Source organism: Hordeum vulgare, chromosome 6H (assembly GCF_904849725.1).
Source record: "Hordeum vulgare subsp. vulgare chromosome 6H, MorexV3_pseudomolecules_assembly, whole genome shotgun sequence".
Lineage (NCBI taxonomy): Eukaryota > Viridiplantae > Streptophyta > Magnoliopsida > Poales > Poaceae > Hordeum > Hordeum vulgare.
The window spans coordinates 555,559,564-555,582,256 of NC_058523.1; the positions used below are offsets into that span (position 1 = coordinate 555,559,564).

The 22,693-nt window shown below is 45.5% G+C and overlaps 2 protein-coding genes and 4 non-coding genes across 6 annotated transcripts; all 6 read left to right on the forward strand.

The window, feature by feature from the left end:
* Positions 1–923: 923 nt before the first annotated feature.
* LOC123404796 (protein DETOXIFICATION 35-like) lies at positions 924–3,185 on the forward strand. Its single transcript, XM_045098739.1, has 4 exons — positions 924–1,377; positions 1,484–2,524; positions 2,641–2,727; positions 2,807–3,185. The coding sequence occupies exons 1-4, from the start codon at positions 1,072–1,074 to the stop codon at positions 2,900–2,902; spliced, it is 1,530 nt and encodes a 509-aa protein (XP_044954674.1). The 5' UTR covers positions 924–1,071; the 3' UTR covers positions 2,903–3,185.
* Positions 3,186–7,629: 4,444 nt separating this feature from the next.
* LOC123404338 (rRNA 2'-O-methyltransferase fibrillarin 1-like) lies at positions 7,630–10,925 on the forward strand. The gene is made up of 6 exons (XM_045098260.1): positions 7,630–8,044; positions 8,479–8,574; positions 8,680–8,757; positions 8,842–9,018; positions 10,430–10,498; positions 10,583–10,925. Exons 1-6 carry the CDS (start codon positions 7,709–7,711, stop codon positions 10,748–10,750), a joined length of 924 nt encoding a protein of 307 aa, XP_044954195.1. The 5' UTR covers positions 7,630–7,708; the 3' UTR covers positions 10,751–10,925.
* On the forward strand, positions 9,150–9,224 carry LOC123406636. Its single transcript, XR_006612298.1, has one exon. It is a non-coding gene; the product is annotated as a small nucleolar RNA snoR60 (small nucleolar RNA).
* Positions 9,415–9,489, forward strand: LOC123406635. Its single transcript, XR_006612297.1, has one exon. It is a non-coding gene; the product is annotated as a small nucleolar RNA snoR60 (small nucleolar RNA).
* On the forward strand, positions 9,861–9,956 carry LOC123406490. The gene has a single exon (XR_006612180.1). It is a non-coding gene; the product is annotated as a small nucleolar RNA SNORD25 (small nucleolar RNA).
* LOC123406770 lies at positions 10,008–10,153 on the forward strand. Its single transcript, XR_006612426.1, has one exon. It is a non-coding gene; the product is annotated as a small nucleolar RNA snoR136 (small nucleolar RNA).
* Positions 10,926–22,693: the final 11,768 nt, after the last annotated feature.

Consider the following 22,693-nt stretch of genomic DNA (forward strand, 5'->3'; position numbering starts at 1 on the left):
TCACACGATCGAGAGGAGAGAAACAAGATGAGAGATTGAGGCGAGAGAAACAGGTCATAACCGCAAAAAGAAACGCCACCCTGTAAGCCAAACCGAGCTTATTTGTAAAAGCTCATACCACTCTGGCCATGCTGGGTTGCATAGTCAGCGTCTGGTTCGTATGAAACTGAAAAACCATCGTACATGCACAATCGAGCCAAGTTAATTCATCATTTTCATGTACCCCACAACTTGTAGCGTTAAAATAAACATTCATGCCAACTTGTAGCAGTTCTCATATGCGAACTAAAAACTACTCAAAGTTCACAAAGGAGATTTCAAAAAGTAGTATCAGTAAGGGTGCAAAATTGAAAAATGATGACATGGCAATTCTAGTACAAAATGCTATAATGATCATGGGCAAAAAATGAAATAATTTGTACATGGTAAATTTACTAATTTGTTGTACGGAATGGAGGAGGCATTTGAGGCGATGTTTTTTTTAAATCAAACAAAAAATAAATCTACACGGCTGCTTTAAGATTTAGTATTATAATCAACGGACAATATTATTTCTACTCGTGTTGGTTAGGTCTCAGTCGAGTGTAATTTAATTAAATTCCATTCAAGTAGTATTATACATTAAAAAAGACTTTTTTATGAATCTCAATGCAAGATCAAAGAAAAATAGGGTCGACTGAGATGTAAGTAAGTCTCAGTCAACAAAGACTTTGGATTATCTGAATCATAGTAGTATATCACAGCGATAAAACAGGCATTTAATAATAAATAAAAGAATAAAATAGACGAAGGGATATAGGAGCAACGGAATCGCAACAAAGACGAGAGCCTGCTCAACCATCCGCCCTAAATAGGGTAGAGGAGCTCACCACCGGCCGCCACCATCGTCTACACCACCGGCCGCTGCCTGCCATGGCATACACGGAGCCTCTCCTTTTCACCACGCCACACAACACCCACAGCCCGCGCGCCCTCCACCGGGTCGGCGCCTTCGGCCCCCCCACCCCCGCCCCCACGCCGAGGAAGGCCGGCCAAGACAACGACGACGACGACGCCCTTGCCGGCGGCAGCATGGTAGTGTCGGTGCGCGACGACGAGACCGGCGCGCTCGTGGCCGTCGTTGGCGGCGAAGGCGACGAGCCGGATGACGACCCGTGGGACGCGCCGCCCGTGCGTACGGCGCGCGCCGGGCTGGCGGTTTTCGCGGAGGAGTCGCGGCGGCTGTGGGCCATCGGCGCGCCCATCGCGTTCAACATCCTCTGCCTCTACGGCACCAACTCCACCACGCAGATCTTCGTCGGCCACGTCGGCAACCGCGAGCTCTCCGCCGTCGCCATCGGCCTCTCCGTCGTCTCCAACTTCTCCTTCGGCTTCCTCGTGAGTCCCCATCCTCATTTGATGATTGCTGTTCCTCCTCCCATCCACCGATCATGGCGATCAAGATCGAATTGACAATCGATGCATGGAACATGCATGCATGCAGCTGGGCATGGGGAGCGCGCTGGAGACGCTGTGCGGGCAGGCGTTCGGCGCGGGCCAGGTGGCCATGCTGGGCGTGTACATGCAGCGGTCGTGGATCATCCTCACGACCTCGGCGCTCCTCCTCTCGCCGCTCTACATCTTCGCCGGGTCGATCCTGCGGCTGCTCGGCCAGGAGGAATCAATCGCGGCCGCCGCCGGCGAGTTCACGCTCCGCATCATCCCGCAGATGTTCGCGCTCGCCATCAACTTCCCCACGCAGAAATTCCTGCAGGCGCAGAGCAAGGTGGCGGCGCTGGCGTGGATCGGCTTCGCCGCCCTGATCGTCCACGTCGGCCTGCTGGCCCTCTTCGTGTCCGCGCTCGGCTGGGGCGTCGCCGGCGCCGCTGCCGCCTACGACATCTCCTCCTGGCTAACCGCGCTCGCGCAGGTGGCGTACGTGGTCGGGTGGTGCCGGGACGGGTGGACGGGCCTGTCCCGCGCGGCCTTCACCGAGCTCTGGGCCTTCGTCAAGCTCTCGCTCGCCTCCGCCGTGATGCTCTGCCTCGAGATCTGGTACATGATGGTGCTCGTGGTGCTCACGGGCCACCTCGACGACGCCGAGATCGCCGTCGACTCCATCTCCATCTGCATGAACATCAACGGGTGGGAGGGGATGCTCTTCATCGGGCTCAGCGCGGCCATCAGCGTGCGCGTGTCCAATGAGCTGGGCTCCGGCCGGCCGCGCGCCACGGTGCACGCCGTGGCGGTGGTGCTGGCGCAGTCGCTGGCGCTGGGGCTGGCGGCCATGGTGCTGATCCTGGCGACGCGGAACCAGTTCTCCGTCATCTTCACGGGCGACCGGCACCTGCAGAAGGCCGTGGCCAACATCGCCGGCCTGCTCGCGGTCACCATGGTGCTCAACAGCATCCAGCCCGTCATCTCGGGCATCGCCGTCGGCGGCGGCTGGCAGGCCATCGTCGCCTACATCAACCTCGGCTGCTACTACGCCTTCGGCCTCCCCCTCGGGTTCATCTTCGGCTACCTCTTCCGATGGGGCGTCACGGTAAGCTAAGCATACAACAAGCCACCACCGCCGATCAGTCGTTCCATGCAGCATCCGCCATGATCACACTGCTTGCGATGCAATGCTGATTGATCGATCTTGATCTGATTTCACAGGGGATTTGGGCGGGGATGCTGTGTGGGACGGCGTTGCAGACGGGGATCCTCATGTACATGGTCTTCAAGACCGACTGGAAGGCCGAGGTAATTTGATGATTTTTAGTCGAAATTTGTTCTAATCAATGGAAGCTTTGTAAAAATGCGTGTCCTGATTTGATTTCAGGCATCGAGGGCGCTGGAGAGGGTGAGATTATGGGGAGGGCAGCACGAGAAGCTTCCCACAACAGACACGGAAGACACTAGCCAGCTAGCTAGCTGATTAAATTCAGAAACTGTATAGTAGTAGAGCTTAGTTTCAGCTTTCTTTTACAGATAGTGTGTAACATCAGTTCATTAATCAGATAGGGAATTAGTTATGTCAAGATGGGTTAGATACTTCAATCAACCCTAGCCACCACACAACCTATCCTATTCAACAAAGCTGCCAATATGCTGCCGGTTGCCCTTATTGCAGATGGCTAAATAGAATGGTCATGTCGGTGGACTCGTCCTCACCTCGGGCGCGTTTGGTTGTTCCGAGTGAGCCGTACCACATTTGAAGCACAACTCAAGCCAGCCAACAGGCAACAAACCAACATTTACATGTTTGTTTGTCTGCATTGCACCGAGGGCCATTTTAGGACCGGCTGTTTGGTTATCCGTATTTGTGCTTAAAGGATGAGCGGATGCAAATTAGAGCTGTTTGGCTCCATATACGTTTGTGTTCTGCTCATTTCATTCAAATGTGATGGCTTTACTCCCCATATTATACACAACAGCAAGCAGAGCACTAACAATAGCTAAACAAGCAGCTTAACAACAACAAACAACACAGAAACAAGCAAATAAACCCATACTGCTAAGTAGCTAGCATCCATACTGCTAACAAAAGTAACTTTAACAGTTTCACACCAAGTCTACCATCACCATAGCTAACTAACCACAATTTCATAATAACATAGTTTAGAGGGCGAAAGCTACATCACCGACGCAAAATGTGCCTGCTGCAGCGCATGCTGCACCCGACGGAGTTGTCATGGTTGTAGATTTGAACCTTGAGGCCGAGGCTGGAGATGCGCGGCACGACGAGGTCGCCGGGGACGATCCTGTGGTCGCGACAGAAGTAGTGCCAGCCTCGGACAAGCACGATCTACCCCTCGAAGCTACATCGCTCCGTGCCGCGCCAGAGGAAGACCAAGGAGGCTCACAACGCCGCCTCTAGAGGCCGGGCCGGGATGGCCGAGGGGCTTCGAAGGAGCCACGTCGACGGGGCTCCTCCACCGGAGATAGACAGGACGGGCTCCTCCGAGGTCTAGGGGTCGTCATGGTCATCGGATAGGGGAAGGGGGTAAATCCACGAGCTCGAATTTAGGAGGAGGCCGTCGAGGGCTATGACGGTATTGTTGGCCGGGAAGGGGCTCCGGGACTGGGGGAGGAGGTTGTGGGTTGCGAGAGAGCTCGTGGATGGGCCATATATAGTTTGGGCGAGCTCGAAGGTGAAAGATTCACACATCCATGGAGTTGAGGTCGACAGGGAGAGCACGGAGCAACCACCATGGCGGGCCAGGCAAGAAAGAGGAGGGGAAGAGAGTTCCAGAGTGAGCGCGTGGCCTTGGCGAAGCTGCTGGACAATGTGTCGTGGCGAGAGCTCGATGAATGCGTGCGGTATAAGGCCCCAACTGCCAGAGCGCGATATTTGGCATGTCGGCCACGTGGTCACCATGTGGCCGTGGAGTTGCCATGCGCTCTGGGTGGCCTAAGTATGTCTGTCGAGTAGGGCATTCCCCCAGTAGCTTCTAGGTACAAGGAGACAACAACAATGGCCCAAGATGACACTTGGCCAAGATCAAACCTGAAGCAACAACAAGGTGTTTGTGGTGAAGTAAAGGAGGCTCACCTGGGGATAGATGTTGATCTTTTGCTAAGTGTGATCACACACTAAGGTGATCATCTATGCAATGAAGTTAGCTAGCACTTGCTTTGCAATGTGTCAATCTGGTCAGGAAAAAAGAATTGGAAATTGTGCTCACATAGAATGTTGGATGGATCTGAAATTAAGCATAGGGTGATGATTTAGGCATACTGAGGGGCTGGTAAAATTTTAACCCATCTGGATACCCTTGGTTGGTACTTCATTCACAAAATTTCCCACTCGACATAAACTTGGGATTTTTTTTTGAGAAAGATTAACTCGGAAATGGAACTAAATTTTGTCACATGTAATGATTTGGATATGAAATAGTGATCAATTTTTTTGAGGGCAATCAAGAAAAGAGAAATGGCACTACCATCACAATGTGCCCCACTAGACAGAAACATGAAAGTTGCAGCTATGCTCAAATGGGTGAATGTATTGGGATGGGATTTGGTGGAGCATGATTATTTGGGAATATGAAGGCAGTGGAAAAATTTCATACCATTTGGATAAATAAAAATGCTACTTCCTTCACAGTGCTCTTCTCTAAACATAATCTTGGGAAAATGTTGGAAGAAATTGGCTAAATTAAACGAGCCCGAATTTTGTGAAGGGAAGTTATATTGGTAGTAGAAGGTCATGGTAAAAATTCAGAAATTATGGAGCAATATGAAATATAGTTCCTTCATAAACTGAAATTATGATCGGAAACAAATACTGGATGGTGTGCTCGCCATGAGCATAGAATATTGAATGTTTTCACATATCCAAGGTCCATATGTGTCAAATGAATTTTGAGGCTTTTTGGAAGTTTTGGGAATGACAGAAATATAGGTTGCTTCACAACTTAGAGCAAACAGGGTTATTCCTTTAATAAAATAAGGAGTATTCCCAAGAAATATATATTGGGGTTGGGTCAAGATGGAAATTGCATGACCTTGGTAAGAATTTGAGAGTGACGGTCCACTTGGGAGATGAAATAGAGATGATCTTCCCAGGTTTCAAGACCATAGAGCCACAAAAAAGGAATTCCAAATAAAATTTCAAAGAAATCCAAAAGAAAAAAGGGCCAAAATTTGGGGTCTCACTCTATTCACGAGCTTGCTAAAGATCACCCCAATCTCAGAGACCGTGACGAGCAGTCAGGCTCATATATATGTGCTCCTCCAAAGATCGATTTGTAGGATATCATCTTGCTTATATATAAGTTTTGGAACACAATAAGATAGTAGTCATTCTGCCATACAATGTCTGAGAGTATTGCATCTTCAACGGTGTGGGTTTGCAAAGTTACTCTCGTGAGTTCACCACTCGCTTGTTTTTCCTAGGTCCTACTTTACGGGATCTCCGATCACATAGGTTGGGTTAGCACCATAGGCAACTCATGTGGGTCTCATACCCATCTCCCCCGATGCCAGATTCTTAGTTGTTTGGATATAGTCGAACGTTATCACTTCAGAGTTTCTTAAAACGTCTCACATATTTCAATCTCATTCTTATATGTTTGTTGGACTTCATGTTGTCCTTTAAACTCTTTACTTTGACAATAACTGTCTGATTGTCACAGTTCATAAGATAGGAGGAACCGACTTCTAAAGCACCAGCAAGTTCGTCAAATATCTCGAAGTCATTCTGCTTCAACACCAGACGTGTCTAAAGTTGTTAATTCTGCTCCCATTATCGATCTTGTTAAGATCGTTTGCTTGCAAGACTTCGAGGAAATATCACCACCTTCAAGATTAAACATATATCCAGTTGTGGCCTTCATCTCAGCAGCATCAGAGGTTCAATTCGCATCACTATACCTTTCAAGTACCGACCGATATCCGATATAGTGAAGTCCACGTTTCATAGTACCTTTCACATACAGCATAATTCTTTTAACAATATGCCAATGTACATCATCCGGACCGGCAACAAACTCGCTCAGTTTGCTCACAACAAATGTGATGTGAGGCCTCATTGGCCTCGCTAAATACACACGTGAACCAATAATCAAAGAGTATGTCAATTGATTTCCAGACGTGGCTTCGAACTTTCGAATGAGCACATTAGAATCATATGGTGTTTGCGAAAATTTGCAGTCTAAATATCCAATACGACTCAAAATCATCTCAACATAGTGAGATTGCAGAAGTGTAATCCCACCCTCATCATCTCTCAATAGCTAGATGTTCAAGATAACATCAACCCCCAAGGTCTTTCATCTCAAAGTTTTGAGATAAAAACGACTTAACCTCCTATATCACTTTAAGATTGGTTTCAAATATCACTATGCCATCAACATACAAGCATAATATAACTCCTTCGTCCTCATCATGATGATAGTTTACACATTTGTCAGCTTCATTAACAACAAAGCCAACATATATGAGAGCTGTATTAAACTTCTCATGCCATTGCTTACCAAGAGTTCTTTTTTCCTATCCGCCACCGCTACACCACTCCTACCGATAAGCGCGAGTAACCCTTTCCTTCTTCGTCTACCAATTCAATCAATAATTTGGGGGTCTAGTTGTGTTGAAAAGGTGTGCCTACATTGAATTTAAAATCTTAAAATACAAATAACAAATAGATAAAAATATAAGAAGAGAGGGAAAAAAATGTTATTGTGAGGAGTGGTCTAGTTGTGTCGAAAAGGTGTGCGTACGTCAGATAATAAATATAAAAATATAAATAACAAGTAGATAAAAAATAAAAAGAGAGGGAAAAATGTTATTGCCAGGAGTGGTCTAGTTGTGTCGAAAAGGTGTGCGTACATCAGATAATAAATATAAAAATACTAGTAATAAATAGATAAAAAATAAAGAACACATGAAATAAAAATACTAATAATAAATAGATAAAAAATAAAGAACAGACGCCCTCATGCGTGGACCTGAACTTGAATCAGGCGCCTTAGACCAGTCGGCCATCCTGACTAATTTTTTATTAATTCCCGGGTTAACCTCAAAATCAATTTTCCAAGTCCATAATAACGCCGCGCGATCCAGCCGTCCGTCCACCATTCCACAAACCAACGGCGCAGATGGAGCCCCAACCCTAATTCTCCCTCTATAAGTCCTCCCCGAAACCCCGTCTCAAACCCTCACCCCTCACCCCTCTCCAAAACCCTAAACCCTCCCCCGGCGGCGGCGGCGGCGGCTACCAGCACCACACGACCCACACACCATGAGGGCTCCCATGAGAGGAGGAGGAGGGCGCGGCGGTGGCAGGGGCTTCGGCGACAGCGGTGGCCGCGGGCGCGGGCGCGGCTTCGGTGGAAGGAGCGACGGTGGCGGCCGCAGCGGTGGTAGGGGTTTCGGAGGCCGCAGCGGCGGCAGGGGCCGTGGCGGCGGCAGGGGTGGGGGAAGGGGTGGCCCCGGCATGAAGGGCGGTGCCAAGGTGGTCGTCGTGCCCCACAAGCACGACGGCGTCTTCATCGCCAAGGCCAAGGAGGACGCGCTCTGCACCAAGAACATGGTCGCCGGCGAGTCCGTCTACGGCGAGAAGAGGGTCTCCGTCCAGGTCCGTGCTCGCTTGCCTCTCATTCTTATTTACAGTTCCAGGCTTCTTATAAGTTTTACTGCTACTGTGGGTATTGGCATCGAGATGCTCTTTCACTGTGGGTAAACCAGCTTTGATTTAGCGGGGTCATCAGCTTAGATTCGGCTGTTCTTAGTTCTTAGACGAGCAAATGGCGCACTTGGTGCCCTTAGTTTTTAGATGTTCACTTGCTTCATATTCTGTTCGTAAATTTTTATACTCTGTTATGCTTATGGAGCACGTGAATGGCGTTCATTGCTGTTTGAAAGATGCACTTTTTTTATTCCTATATGTAAATGATGACATTACTGGCTGAGAGATGCAATTTTTTGGTGCTGATGTGAAATGACTTTCATTAGTGTTCTACCGATATGCACATGTAGGCTGATGTTCATTGTTGCTTTGGTATTATGCAGAATGAGGATTCATCCAAGGTCGAGTACAGGGTGTGGAACCCCTTCAGGTCCAAGCTGGCTGCTGCCGTGCTAGGTGGTGTGGACAACATCTGGATTGTAAGTCCTGTTTTGTTCCTTGGCTCTAATTCTGAATTGTTCGAATCCTTGCAAGTCCAGATTAGAATCATTGTTGTAGTAACTGACTCCGTGGATGTGTTCCAGGCTCCTGGAACTCGTGTGCTGTATCTTGGAGCCGCTTCTGGAACTACCGTGTCTCATGTGTCTGACATTGTTGGACCGGTGAGTTCTCATCGCTCCTTTGTTTACATTCGGAAAATTTCGCTTCATTTGAATTGTGTCTTAATGAAGTTCATCATACTGCAGACTGGGTTGGTGTATGCTGTTGAGTTCTCTCACCGGAGTGGCAGGGATCTTGTCAACATGGCCAAGAAGAGGACCAATGTCATCCCCATCATCGAGGATGCTAGGCACCCGGCCAAATACCGGATGCTGGTTGGCATGGTTGATGTTATCTTTTCTGATGTTGCACAGCCTGACCAGGTATGCCTTTTATGAAGAATTTCTAGACCTCTGTTTCTACAAGTTTGCTTGCTGTCAACATAAGTTGTTATAGTTTACACTTACGGTTATTGTTTGTCTGTGTGTGACTCCTTTGTGAGTTACTGACGGCTTAGCAAAAGATGAGCTTTACTCGGATTCCCCTTCAGGACATCAAATGGATGATGCAAAATCGAGTCTCTGATGCGTTCATGCCTCTCTACTTATTTGGTTTGCAGCAGTTTCTGAATTTTGATTACAGCCATACTAAAATCCATGACCATCACATTTGATTATATATGAACTGATCCCATATCAGTGTTTTTAGTAGCTTTTTGTAATAAATTGCTGTTATTGGTGTACTATGTTTACCTGACCTTCTGAGGATTTATTGGGGCTTAGCAAATGATGAGCTAACTCGGATTCCCCTTCAGGACATCACAATGGATGATGCAAAATCGAGTTTCTGATGCACTTATGCCCATTGCCAGATCTTTGCTTTTGCGTGTTGCTGCGTTTCTATGATTTTCTCCACAATATTGCATTTCACTGGTTGTGTTTATTTGCTTTTTTATCTATCTTGTTTTGCATAGCATTAAGTTTGGATGGTTGTGTTACAAGTAGCATTGCACCCTATCCACTGTGATAAAATAGTGTATATGATTAGTTAGTCCTGTTTTTATTTTTGTTGGAAGTTCCTTACATCGGGGCCTGTTTTTTACCTGAAGACTCTTCTTTGGCAAGTTCTCACATCATTCATCAATCCTGAGTTCGCCACTCTTGTGCCATTACATAAATTGATGTCTTATTCTACCTTTTCCCTCTTTTTATATTTTTATTAGTTTGACAACTGTGATGAGCCAATTTTACAGTTACAGACCTGTAATGACTCCTGCGGAAATGATCGCATGGTCAAAGAACATCTAAGGGACTGAGTTGTCTTAGAAGATTAGATTTGTATCTTTAGCAGATTTGATTGTTTTGTGTTTTTATCTGCTTCTCTTAACAGTATTCGTGCCTGTGAATTAACCTGTATGGTTCCCGGGCAATGATGAGGTGGGAAGCAAAGAGGAACGTTCCTCTCGCTATCCAGTGCGGAATTTCTAGTGTTGCTATTGGACGTCGAGGAACTACACTTTCTTTCTGAATATGAATTCGCTGGTTCTATAGCTATTCCAGTTGAAGTTTGGTAACTCATTGATATTGTTGCTTTGCATTCTTTCTTTGCACACAATATTAAACCCACATTGATACTTGATTTTGATTTTGTTCTCACATGAGGTGATTTTGTTTCTGTGAGCACCGTTTCAGTACAAAAGAACCTCAGTGTGAATATTGCAGCATGATGTGGGTGACTTGTTAATATTGTGGTTGCGCATTTCTAAACCTTGCCATTGCATCTTCTTTCCCACAGGCTAGAATCTTAGCCCTTAACGCATCATACTTCTTGAAGAATGGCGGCCACTTTGTCATTTCCATCAAGGTAACACTCAGTTTCATACTTAGGGCATTACTTGGAAAATCTTAAGTTTCCATTTGAGCTGACATTGCTCTTTCCTGTGGCCAGGCAAACTGTATCGACTCCACCCAGGCTGCTGAGGCCGTGTTTGCGAGCGAAGTGGAGAAGCTCAAGGCCGACCAGTTCAAGCCATCGGAGCAGGTGACCCTGGAGCCCTTCGAGCGCGACCACGCCTGCGTCGTCGGTGGTTACAGGATGCCCAAGAAGCAAAAGTGAAGTTGAGGAGAAGAAGAATAGAAGTGGCCTTGTTGTTTCTGCAATCTGCTTTTGCTCAGATGTACTATTAGCAGTAGTGGTAATGTGACCCAAGTGTATGGGGTTTTGTGGAAACTCTCTGAGACGATTCCTGCTGTTTTACAGCAATTATGTTAAACTTGATTTGAGCAGAAAATGTTACTTCCTCTGTTCAATATTATTAGATGTTTTTGATAGATTTTAATGTGGAATAATTAGTGAAATGAGTGAACACACTAAAAAATCTGAAAGCATCTTCTATTTGTTAACATCTTATTATTTTCAAAAAGAAACCTTTGTTCACACTGAGATCTTTACAGAAACTATATAACTGATGTTAAAAAAATTTATTTTGCTAATTTGTCGTAATAGGAGTCATCTAACATAAGCTATATATCATTTTTTTCTTGTGGCCAATAAAACCGGCTGGGACACCCCCAAACCCCCCCTTTTTTTTTCTAAGCTTAGGGATTGAAATCGAATGAAATTTATTGAATTTAGGTCTTTGATTTCCAATCCTCGATCAACAATTTGAGGAAGACGAGACGGAAGCCTTTGGATGAAACCAATGAATCTTCTGATCCGAAAGACTAAGGGGCTAGGCGCTCACTCCACACATTTCCTCTTTGGCGTTGGCTCCACCAGTTTTGACTGCTTTAGTTATCTCAAATCTTTGGCAGGAAGGGGCCAAGCCAAATAGTGCTCTTTAGAAGCGCAATCCGTGCTTGAAACTCCTTCGCTAGGATCCAAAAACCTGGAGATCATCCTCAACAAGGCCTTGAGGTTGTGGGCTTCTGTTATGTTTGTTGACGAACTCACAGTCTCCAAATCATCATCAAATGAAAAAAAGAGTCATATATAGATGCATATTAGAAGAGTTATTTGAACATTTGATTAGATAATAGCACACGGGTATCACTACAGATTAGGAGTAAGATTAGTGATCTGTACTACCTACAATTATGTTAATTTGTGATCCGCTCTGCTTGTGCTTATGTCTTCATGGCTGAGAGATCATATCTGCAACTCGGTACTAATTAACTTGGATGATGAGATGGTGGAATGCTGGGGTTTTGTGTGCTGCCTGTAAGACAATTATTTGGTTTATCATGTCAAACTTAATTTGAGCAGAAAATTGTCATCTTTGACAAGTTTTAACCATGCATAGTAAATCTGTTTGAGCTGTATCTATGCTCTGGGCAAAATTAACTTACACGACGTCCTATCTTTCCTAGTTTCTGCCACTTACGTGCAATCTATCCATTCATCGAAAGTGTCTCATTTTTGTAGAAAGCTATAGGTACAGGTAGTACTGAACCCAGTGTTTATATTTTTCCATCCCTGCAACTGGTCCATCCCTAATAGTTCATGTCTGTAATTATTTGGATCGATCTAACCCAGAATCAAACCAAATTTAGCTGCCCATTGCTGGTAGTACAAAAACCCGTTGGTTTAGACACGACTTTCCAAATCCAAGCTCTTCAACACTTGCATGATATGTGCAACCAAGATATGCATGTTACAACCATCTACAATCTACAAAACTTAAGTCTCATCCATGAAAGATGCCCCTATTTATATTTTAAATTTATGTTAGCATGCACCAAGACATTTCGTATTATCTTAATTTGTGTAGCATCAGAAACAGCGGACAGATAATTCAGACCGATCCAGCCTGAATCCATTCCCAAATGTACTAACCCAACAAACCTTTGGTTTACATACATGACTGTTTGTTGCGGTCATCGGATTTGGCTTTTCGGGCCACGGCTCCGCAAAACCATGGATTGATTGGGGAGCACCCCACACAACCCCGACAAAGCACCCGCGTCACATGCAAGTACTGGTTCATCCTCTAGTCGCCGTCGTCGGTTTGCCGGCAGAGACTCTTCCGGCCGTCGTCCGGGCTCGGTGGTCGTGCAGCGGCTCGCCGGCTTGCCGATGCCGCTCATACAGTGTGACGACTGCACAGAGACAGTGCCGCGGCTCACATCTAGCACGCTGCAACACCTCGGATGAGTATTCTTCAAATGCAATAACGACGGGGTATGTTCTTCTTTCTGATTGGATTTGTCAACTTATTTGGTTAAATTTCAATAGCTTATTAAGGTGTTCATGTGTGTAGGAAGGTGGATGCTTATTTTGGTATTGGAAAAAACAATACATCAATTTATTGATAGAAAGAAACTTAATAGATGTTCGTGCACTCCTTAATGGATGACTCTGGAGCCCTTTGAGTGCGACCATGCCTGCATCTTTGGTGGTTACAGGATGGCCAGAAGGTAAAAGTGGAATTAAGAAGAAAATAAGTGTATGTTTTATGTCTATAGACTGTTTCATTTCAGAAAAATCAGAATTTTTTGCAGGAACTGAAGCCAGTACAGAATAACAAGTGTATGTAGTATAAAATCCACTGGTGTGCATGATGGACATTTAGAACAAAGAAACAAATTATGAGCAGACACAAACCGCATCGTATCCCATAGTCAACACTAACGTCTGTAATCTTCAGCTATTAAACTTGTTTCCAGGGGAAAATCTTCAGTTGTTGATATCGAAAGCACTATTTAAACTTTGCTTCCAGGGGAAAATAGGATGAACTGCAGCAGAGACTTTGGTCTCGGTTTCATACAAAAACATCCGAAGATACACTAATCTTGCAAATGAAAACAAACTAAAAAAAATGTGAGGGCAGCATATCATATGGAAGTAAAACACAATGCTGAAGTAGGCCTGTTTGGCAGACGGACAAGCAGAAGCAGATACAAGGTAAGGTCTCTGTTTCATCAAACCACTGACCAACAGACTGCTCGAGACTTAGTCATTCTGGTGGTGTTGGCATTGACATGGCACATGGACATGAATCAGGAACCACCACGCGATCCCAAAGTGTACAGATCGAACGAACACTAACGCCTCAAATCAGCTCCTCGGGCCTCAGTCTCGAATCAGCAGCTTGACTGAGAGATGCTCTGATTTCACTAGTCATGCAAAAAGTGGATTATGCATCGGCATCGGCACAGTTACATACTCCCTCCGTTCTAAAATAAATGTCTCAACTTTGTACTAGCTCTAGTATAAAGTTGTACTAATCTTGAGACAGTTATTTTGGGACGGAGGGAGTAGTATTAATAAGCCTGATTACAGAAGAAAGAAATCGCTTACTTTGCAAGATCAAAGGGTGGAGGAACTTAGCTTCTGGTATCACTATCACACATCCAGAATACCTATTGCGGGTACAAAAAAACATTTGTTGTATACATGACTTTCCAAATTGATTCTCTAAAACACTAGAGCACATTCAGTACAGTCACAAACACGCACGGAGCATACGAAGAATACATACCATATACATGCTTTAAAGGGGTAACAGCGTTTGGAGGTTCCACAAGGACCATCTGCTATCCTCGGTTCCGGCAACGCTGCCTTTATTACGCACACGGCTCCAACTGTCCCTTCATCCTCTTCACCACAGGGGCTGATTTGTTTTGGGTAAAGTATGGCGTCCCTTCTTTTCCCCTACAGCCTATAACATGTGAACAGACACACTTGTTTGTAAGATCTCTCAAGAGGCAAGAGGCAGAAAGCTTTGTTCACCATGCACTGATTCATATCGAAGCTATCAGGGTTGGGCAAGGAATTTGGCGCGAATGTGGCGATTCCTAACTCTTTGTGCGCGCAACCCCAATCTCACTCACACAAATTGCAGGGGATCCGAGCTGGCTGGCCCACCGTGTCCAGGCCTAGAAATTGCCACTTCTTTTACCCCAACTGGTATACAGCCTCAATAACGATCACATCATATTATTCCATGTCCCCACATTTATTCTTAGGACAGTATAACCCAACCTAAAACCAGCTCTCTCAACGATTTACATTCCTAACCGTCCGTTTTCATGATCTAAGCATTGTTGGCCGTAGATATGGTGTCTACAGCCATCTCCAGCGCTCCTTCTAATTGTTGGCCCAGCTGTCCTAATGGCCAGCTACTCTAGAGGCCGAAACTATGGCTTCTAATAAACTGGTCCGCTTCCCAGCCCACTTAGGGCTTCTTTGGTTAATCCCTCCCACAAAAGGATAGGAGTGGATTGGAGAGGATTAAGGTGAATTTTGACTTGCAGAGGATTTAATCTTTTAATCCCCTTCAAACCCCTTTAAATTTCGACAAACCAAACAAGGCCTTAGCTAACCGGCGACGGTCCAGAGCGGTCCGACGTTGTGCTTTCCTCCCCGTCTCTGAAAAAGAGAGTGCTCCATAGAAAAGGAGCGGATCTGTCAGCATTGGATACAAAAGCGGAGCGGACCGGTCATCGGTGATAGAGGGATCGAGGCTCGCGTGATGCGGGCGACGTGATCGATCGGTCCTGCCGACACACGCGTGCTGCGGCCATCACATGTGAGGGGATCCAGCTGACGCAAGAAAGGGGATCCAATCGACGCACGTGTTGTGGGTGATTCAGGGGGCCATTCGATCCAGCCGACGAACGCGTTGTGGGTGATTTAGGGACCGTTCGAGCCAGCCGACGCATGCGTGCTGCGGTCGACGCTCGCCATCACCTTTGAGGGGATCCAGCTCATGTAAGAAAGGGGATCCAGTCGACGCACGTGTTGTGGGTGATTCAAGGGGTTGTTCGATCCAGCCGACACACGCGTTGTGGGTGATTCAGGGGCCGTTCAAGCCAGCCGACACAAGCGTTGTGGGTGATTCAAGGCCGTTCGATCCAGCCGACCCACGTGTTGAGGGTGATTTAGGGGCCGTTCGATCCAGCCGACGCACGTGTTGTGGGTGATTCAGGGTCCGTTCGATCCAGCCAACGCACGCGTTGTGGGTGATTCACGGGCCGTTCGATCCAGCTGACGCATGCGTTGTGGGTGATGTTGGGGAACGTCGCATGGGAAACAAAAATTTTCCTACGCGCACGAAGACCTATCATGGTGATGTCCATCTACGAGAGGGGATGAGTGATCTACGTACCCTTGTAGATCGTACAGCAGAAGCGTTAGTGAACGCGGTTGATGTAGTGGAACGTCCTCACGTCCCTCGATCCGCCCCGCGAACAATCCCGCGATCAGTCCCACGATCTAGTACCGAACGGACGGCACCTCCGCGTTCAGCACACGTACAGCTCGACGATGATCTCGGCCTTCTTGATCCAGCAAGAGAGACGGAGAGGTAGAAGAGTTCTCCGGCAGCGTGACGGCGCTCCGGAGGTTGGTGATGACCTTGTCTCAGCAGGGCTCCGCCCGAGCTCCGCAGAAACGCGATCTAGAGGAAAAACCGTGGAGGTATGTGGTCGGGCTGCCGTGGAAAAGTCGTCTCAAATCAGCCCTAATACCTCAGTATATATAGGAGGGAGGGGGAGGGAAGAGGCAGCCTCAAACCCTCAAGGTTTGGCCGAAATTGGAGGTGGAGGAGTCCTGCTCCAATCCTACTTGGAGTAGGATTCCACCTTCCCACTTGGAAACTCTTTCCACCTTGTGTTTTTTCCTTCTCAAACCTTATGGGCCTTAGTGGGAACTTATTCCAGCCCACTAGGGGCTGGTTTATCTCTTCCCATAGCCCATGAGACCCCTTGGGGCGTGACACCCCTCCCGATGGTCCCCGGCACCCCTCCCGGCACTCCCGGTATACTACCGATGAGCCCGAAACTTTTCCGGTGACCAAAACAGGACTTCCTATATATCAATCTTTACCTCCGGACCATTCCGGAGCTCCTCATGACGTCCTAGATCTCATCCGGGACTCCGAACAACATTCGGTAACCAACCATATAACTCAAATACGCATAAAACAACGTCGAACCTTAAGTGTGCAGACCCTGCGGGTTCGAGAACTATGTAGACATGACCCGAGTGACTCCTCGGTCAATATCCAATAGCGGGACCTGGATGCCCATATTGGATCCTACATATTCTACGAAGATCTTATCGTTTGAACCTCAGTGCCAAGGATTCATATAATCCCGTATGTCATTCCCTTTGTCCTTCGGTATGTTACTTACCCGAGATTCGATCGTCAGTATCCGCATACCTATTTCAATCTCGTTTACCGGCAAGTCTCTTTACTCGTTCCGTAATACAAGATCCCGCAACTTACACTAAGTCACTTTGCTTGCAAGGCTTGTGTGTGATGTTGTATTACCGAGTGGGCCCCGAGATACCTCTCCGTCACACGGAGTGACAAATCCCAGTCTTGATCCATACTAACTCAACGAACACCTTCGGAGATACCTGTAGAGCATCTTTATAGTCACCCAGTTACGTTGCGACGTTTGATACACACAAAGCATTCCTCCGGTGTCCGTGAGTTATATGATCTCATGGTCATAGGAACAAATACTTGACACGCAGAAAACAGTAGCAACAAAATGACACGATCAACATGCTATGTCTATTAGTTTGGGTCTAGTCCATCACATGATTCTCCTAATGATGTGATCCCGTTATCAAGTGACAACACTTGCCTATGGCCAGGAAACCTTGACCATCTTTGATCAACGAGCTAGTCAACTAGAGGCTTACTAGGGACATTGTTTTGTCTATGTATCCACACAAGTATTGTGTTTCCAATCAATACAATTATAGCATGGATAATAAACGATTATCATGAACTAAGAAATATAATAATAACTAATTTATTATTGCCTCTAGGGCATATTTCCAACAGTCTCCCACTTGCACTAGAGTCAATAATCTAGTTCACATCACCATGTGATTTCAACGAATCCAACACCCATATAGTTCTGGGGTCTGGTCACGTCTTGCTCGTGAGAGAGGTTTTAGTCAACGGTTCTGAAACTTTCAGACCCGTGCGTTCTTTACAAATCTTTATGTCATCTTATAGATGCTGCTACTACGTGCTATTCAGAAATGCTCCAAATATCTACTCTACTATACGAATCCGTTTCACTACTCATAGTTATTCGGATTAGTGCCAAAGCTTGCATCGACGTAACCCTTTACGACGAACTCTTTAACCACCTCCATAATCGAGAAAAATTCCTTAGTCCATTTGTTACTAAGGATAAATTTTGACCGCTGCTAGTGATTCAATCATGGATCACTCTCTGTACAGACTTGCTGCAAGGCACACATCAAGTGCGGTACTCAGCATGACATACTTTAGAGTCTACGGCTAAGGCATAGAAGACGACCTTCGTCTATTCTCTTTATTCTGCCGTGGTCGGGTTTTGAGTCTTACTCAAATTCACACCTTACAACGCAACCAAGAACTCCTTCTTTGCTGATCTATTTTGAACTCTTTCAAAAACTTGTCAAGGCATGCATCTTGTTGAAACTTCTATTAAGCGCTTTTGATCTATCTCCATAGATCTTTGATGCTCAATGTTCAAGTAGCGTAATCCAGGTACTCCTTTGAAAACTTCTTTCAAACAACCTTGTATGCTTTACAGAAAATCTACATTACTTCTGATCCACAATATGTCAACCACATATACCTATCAGAAATTCTATAGTGCTCCCACTCACTTCTTTGGAAATACAAGTTTCTCATAAACCTTGTGCAAACCCAAAATCTTTGATCATCTCATCAAAGTGTATATTCCAACTCCGAGATGCTTGCACCAGTCCATTGAAGGATCACTGGAGCTTGCATACTTGCTAGTATCTTTAGGATCGACAAAACCTTCTGGTTGTATCACATACAATGTTTGCTCAAGGAAACCGTCGAGGAAACAATGTTTTGACATCCTACATGCAATATTTCATAAATAATGCATCAACAACTAACATAATTCTAACAGACCTTTAGCATCGCTACGAGTGAGAAAGTCTCATCATAGTCAACTGTTTGATCTTGTCGAAAACATCTTTGCGACAAGTCGAGCTTTTCTTAATAGTGACTTGTCACCATCATTGTCTGTCTTCCTTTCAAAGATCCATCTTTACTCAATAGTTTTATGACCATCAAGCAGTTCTTCCAAAGTCTACACTTTGTTTTCATACATGGATCCCCTCTCGGATTTCATGGCTTCCAGCCATTTGTCGGAATCTGGGCCCACCATCGCTTTCTCCATAACTCGTAGGTTCACTGTTGCTCAACAACATGACCTCCAAGACAGGGTTACCGTACTACTCTGCAGTAGTACGCGACCTTGTCAACCTACGAGGCTTGTAGTAACTTGATCTGATGCTCGATGATCACCATCATCAGCTTCCACTTCAATTGGTGTAGGCGCCACAGGAACAACTTCCTGCGCCCTGCTACACACTGGTTGAAGTGATGGTTCAATAACCTCATCAAGTTCTACCACTCTCCCACTCAATTCTTTCGAGAGAAACCTTTCCTCGAGAAAGGATCCGTTTCTAGAAACAAACACTTTGCTTTCGGATCTGAGATAGGAGATGTACCTAACTGTTTTGGATATCCTATGAAGATGCATTTATCCGCTTTGGGTTCGAGCTTATCAGACTGAAACTTTTTCACATAAGTGTCGAAGCCCCAAACTTTTAAGAAACGACAGTTTAGATTTCTCTAAACCTCAGTCTATACTGTGTCATCTCAACGGAAATACGCGGTACCCTATTTAAAGTGAGTGCGGTTGTCTCTAATGCATAACCCATAAACGATAGTGGTAATTCGATAAGTGACATCATAGTATGCACCATACCAAATAGTGCGTGGCTATGACGTTCAGACACATCATCACACTATGATGTTCCAGGTGGCATGAACTGCGAAACAATTTCCACATTGTCTTAACTGCGTACCAAAACTCGTAACTCAGATATTCATTTCCATGATCATATCGTAGACAGTTTATCCTCTTGTTACGACGAACTTCACTCTGAAACAGAATTGAACTTTTCAACATTTCAGACTTGTGATTCATTAAGTAAATACTCCAGTATCTACTCAAATCGTCAGTGATGTAAGAACATAATGATATCCACTGCGTGCCTCAGCACCCATTGGACTGCATACATCAAAATGTATCACTTCCAACAAGTTACTTTCTTATTTCATCTCAATGAAAACAAGGCCTTGCTCATGTGGTATGATTTGCATGTCACTAGTGATTCGAAATCAGGTGAGTACAAAGATCCATCAGCATGGAGCCTCTTCATGCAGTTTATACTAACATGACTCAAGCGGCAGTGCCACAAGTAAGTGGTACTATCATCATTAACTCGTATCTTTTGGCACCAATATCATGAACATGTGTAACACTACGATCGAGATTCAATAAACCATTGAAGGTGATTATTCAAGCAAATAGAGTAAGCATTATTCTCTTTGAATGAATAATCGTATTGCAATAAACACGATCCAATCATGTTCATGCTTAACGCAAGCACCAAATAACGATTATTTAGGTTTAACACCAATCCCGATGGTAGAGGGAGCGTGTGACGTTTGATCATATCAACCTTTGGAAACACTTCCAACACGTATCGTCACCTCGCCTTTAGCTAGTCTCCGTTTATGCCGTAGCTTACATTTCGTGTTACTAATCACTTAGCAACCGAACCGGTATCCAATACCCTCATGCTACTAGGAGTACTAGTAAAGTACACATCAACATCATGTATATCAAATACACTTCTTTCGACTTTTGCCAGCCTTCTTATCTACCAAGTATCTAGAGTTGCTCCGCCTCAGTGACTGTTCCCCTCATTACAGAAGCACTTAGTCTCGGGTTCGGGTTTAATCTTGGGTCTCTTCATTAGCGCAGCAACTGTTTTGCCGTTTCACGAAGTATCCCTTCTAGCCCTCGCCTTTCTTGAAACTTAGTGGTTTTACCAACCATCAACTATTGATGCTCCTTCTTGATTTCTACTTTCGCAGTGTCAAACATCGCGAATCGCTCAAGGATCATTGTATCTATCCTTGATATGTTATAGTTCATCACGAAGCTCTCACAGCTTGGTGGCAGTGACTTTGGAGAACCATCACTATCTCATCTGGAAGATTAACTCCCACTTGATTCAAGTGATTGTCGTACTCAGATAATCTGAGCACACGCTCAACGATTGAGCCTTTCTCCTTTACTTTGTGGACAAAGAATCTTGTTGGAGGTCTTGTACCTCTTAACAAGGGCACAAGCATGAAATCACAATTTCATCTCTTTAGAACATCACTTATGTTCCCCGACGTTTCAAAACGTTTTCGGTGCCTTGGTTCTAAGCCATTAAGTATTTTGCACTGAACTATCGTGTAGTCATCAGAAACGTATATGTCGGATGTTCACAGCATCCACAGATGACGCTCGAGGTGCAGCACACCGAGTGGTGCATTAAGGACATAAGCCTTCTGCGCAGCAACGAGGACAATCCTCGGTTTTACAGACTTAGTCTGCAAAGTTTGCTACTATCAATTTTCAACTAAATTTTCTCTAGGAACATATAAAAACAATAGAGCTATAGTGCAAGCTACATCGTAATTCGCAAAGACCATTAGACTATGTTCATAACAATTAGTTCAATTAATCATATTACTTAAGAACTCCCACTCAAAAAGTACATCTCTCTAGTCATTTGAGTGGTACATGATCCAAATCCACTATCTCAAGTCCGATCATCACGTGAGTCGAGAATAGTTTCAGTGGTAAGCATCTCTATGCTAATCATATCAACTATACGATTCATGCTCGACCTTTCGGCCTCATGTGTTCCGAGGCCATGTCTGCACATGCTAGGCTCGTCAAGCTTAACCCGAGTGTTCCGCGTGCGCAACTGTTTTGCACCCGTTGTATGTGAACGTTGAGTCTATCACACCCGATCATCACGTGGTGTCTCGAAACGACGAACTGTAGCAACGGTGCACAGTCGGGGAGAACACAATTTCGTCTTGAAATTTTAGTGAGAGATCACCTCATAATGCTACCGTCGTTCTAAGCAAAATAAGGTGCATAAAAGGATTAACATCACATGCAATTCATAAGTGACATGATATGGCCATCATCACGCGCTTCTTGATCTCCATCACCAAAGCACCGGCACGATCTTCTTGTCACCGGCGTCACACCATGATCTCCATCATCATGATCTCCATAAACGTGTCGCCATCGGGGTTGTCGTGCTACTCATGCTATTACTACTAAAGATACATCCTAGCAAAATAGTAAACGCATCTGCAAGCACAAACGTTAGTTTAAAGACAACCCTATGGCTCCTGCCGGTTGCCGTACCATCGACGTGCAAGTCGATATTAACTATTACAACATGATCATCTCATACATCCAATATATCACATCACATCGTTGGCCATATCACATCACAAGCATACCCTGCAAAAACAAGTTAGACGTCCTCTAATTTTGTTGTTGCATGTTTTACGTGGTGACCATGGGTATCTAGTAGGATCGCATCTTACTTACGCAAACACCACAACGGAGATATATGAGTTGCTATTTAACCTCATCCAAGGACCTCCTCGGTCAATTCCGATTCAACTAAAGTTGGAGAAACTAACACTTGCGAGTCATCTTTGAGCAACGGGGTTACTCGTAGCGATGAAACCAGTCTCTCGTAAGCGTACGAGTAATGTCGGTCCAAGCCGCTTCAATCCAACAATACCGCGGAATCAAGAAAAGACTAAGGAGGGCAGCAAAACGCACATCACCGCCCACAAAAACTTTTGTGTTCTACTCGAGATTACATCTACGCATGAACCTAGCTCATGATGCCACTGTTGGGGAACGTCGCATGGGAAACAAAAATTTTCCTACGCGCACGAAGACCTATCATGGTGATGTCCATCTACGAGAGGGGATGAGTGATCTACGTACCCTTGTAGATCGTACAGCAGAAGCGTTAGTGAACACGGTTGATGTAGTGGAACGTCCTCACGTCCCTCGATCCGCCCCGCGAACCGTCCCGCGATCAGTCCCACGATCTAGTACCGAACGGACGGCACCTCCGCGTTCAGCACACGTACAGCTCGACGATGATCTCGGCCTTCTT

Coding starts and splice junctions, on each gene's coding strand:
- LOC123404796 (XM_045098739.1), top strand. CDS start 1,072: ATGGTAGTGTCGGTGCGCGACGACGAGACCGGCGCGCTCGTGGCCGTC. Junction 1,378..1,483: donor ACTTCTCCTTCGGCTTCCTC/GTGAGTCCCCAT, acceptor GCATGCATGCAG/CTGGGCATGGGGAGCGCGCT. Junction 2,525..2,640: donor TCTTCCGATGGGGCGTCACG/GTAAGCTAAGCA, acceptor CTGATTTCACAG/GGGATTTGGGCGGGGATGCT.
- LOC123404338 (XM_045098260.1), top strand. CDS start 7,709: ATGAGGGCTCCCATGAGAGGAGGAGGAGGGCGCGGCGGTGGCAGGGGC. Junction 8,758..8,841: donor TGTCTGACATTGTTGGACCG/GTGAGTTCTCAT, acceptor ATCATACTGCAG/ACTGGGTTGGTGTATGCTGT. Junction 9,019..10,429: donor ATGTTGCACAGCCTGACCAG/GTATGCCTTTTA, acceptor TCTTTCCCACAG/GCTAGAATCTTAGCCCTTAA.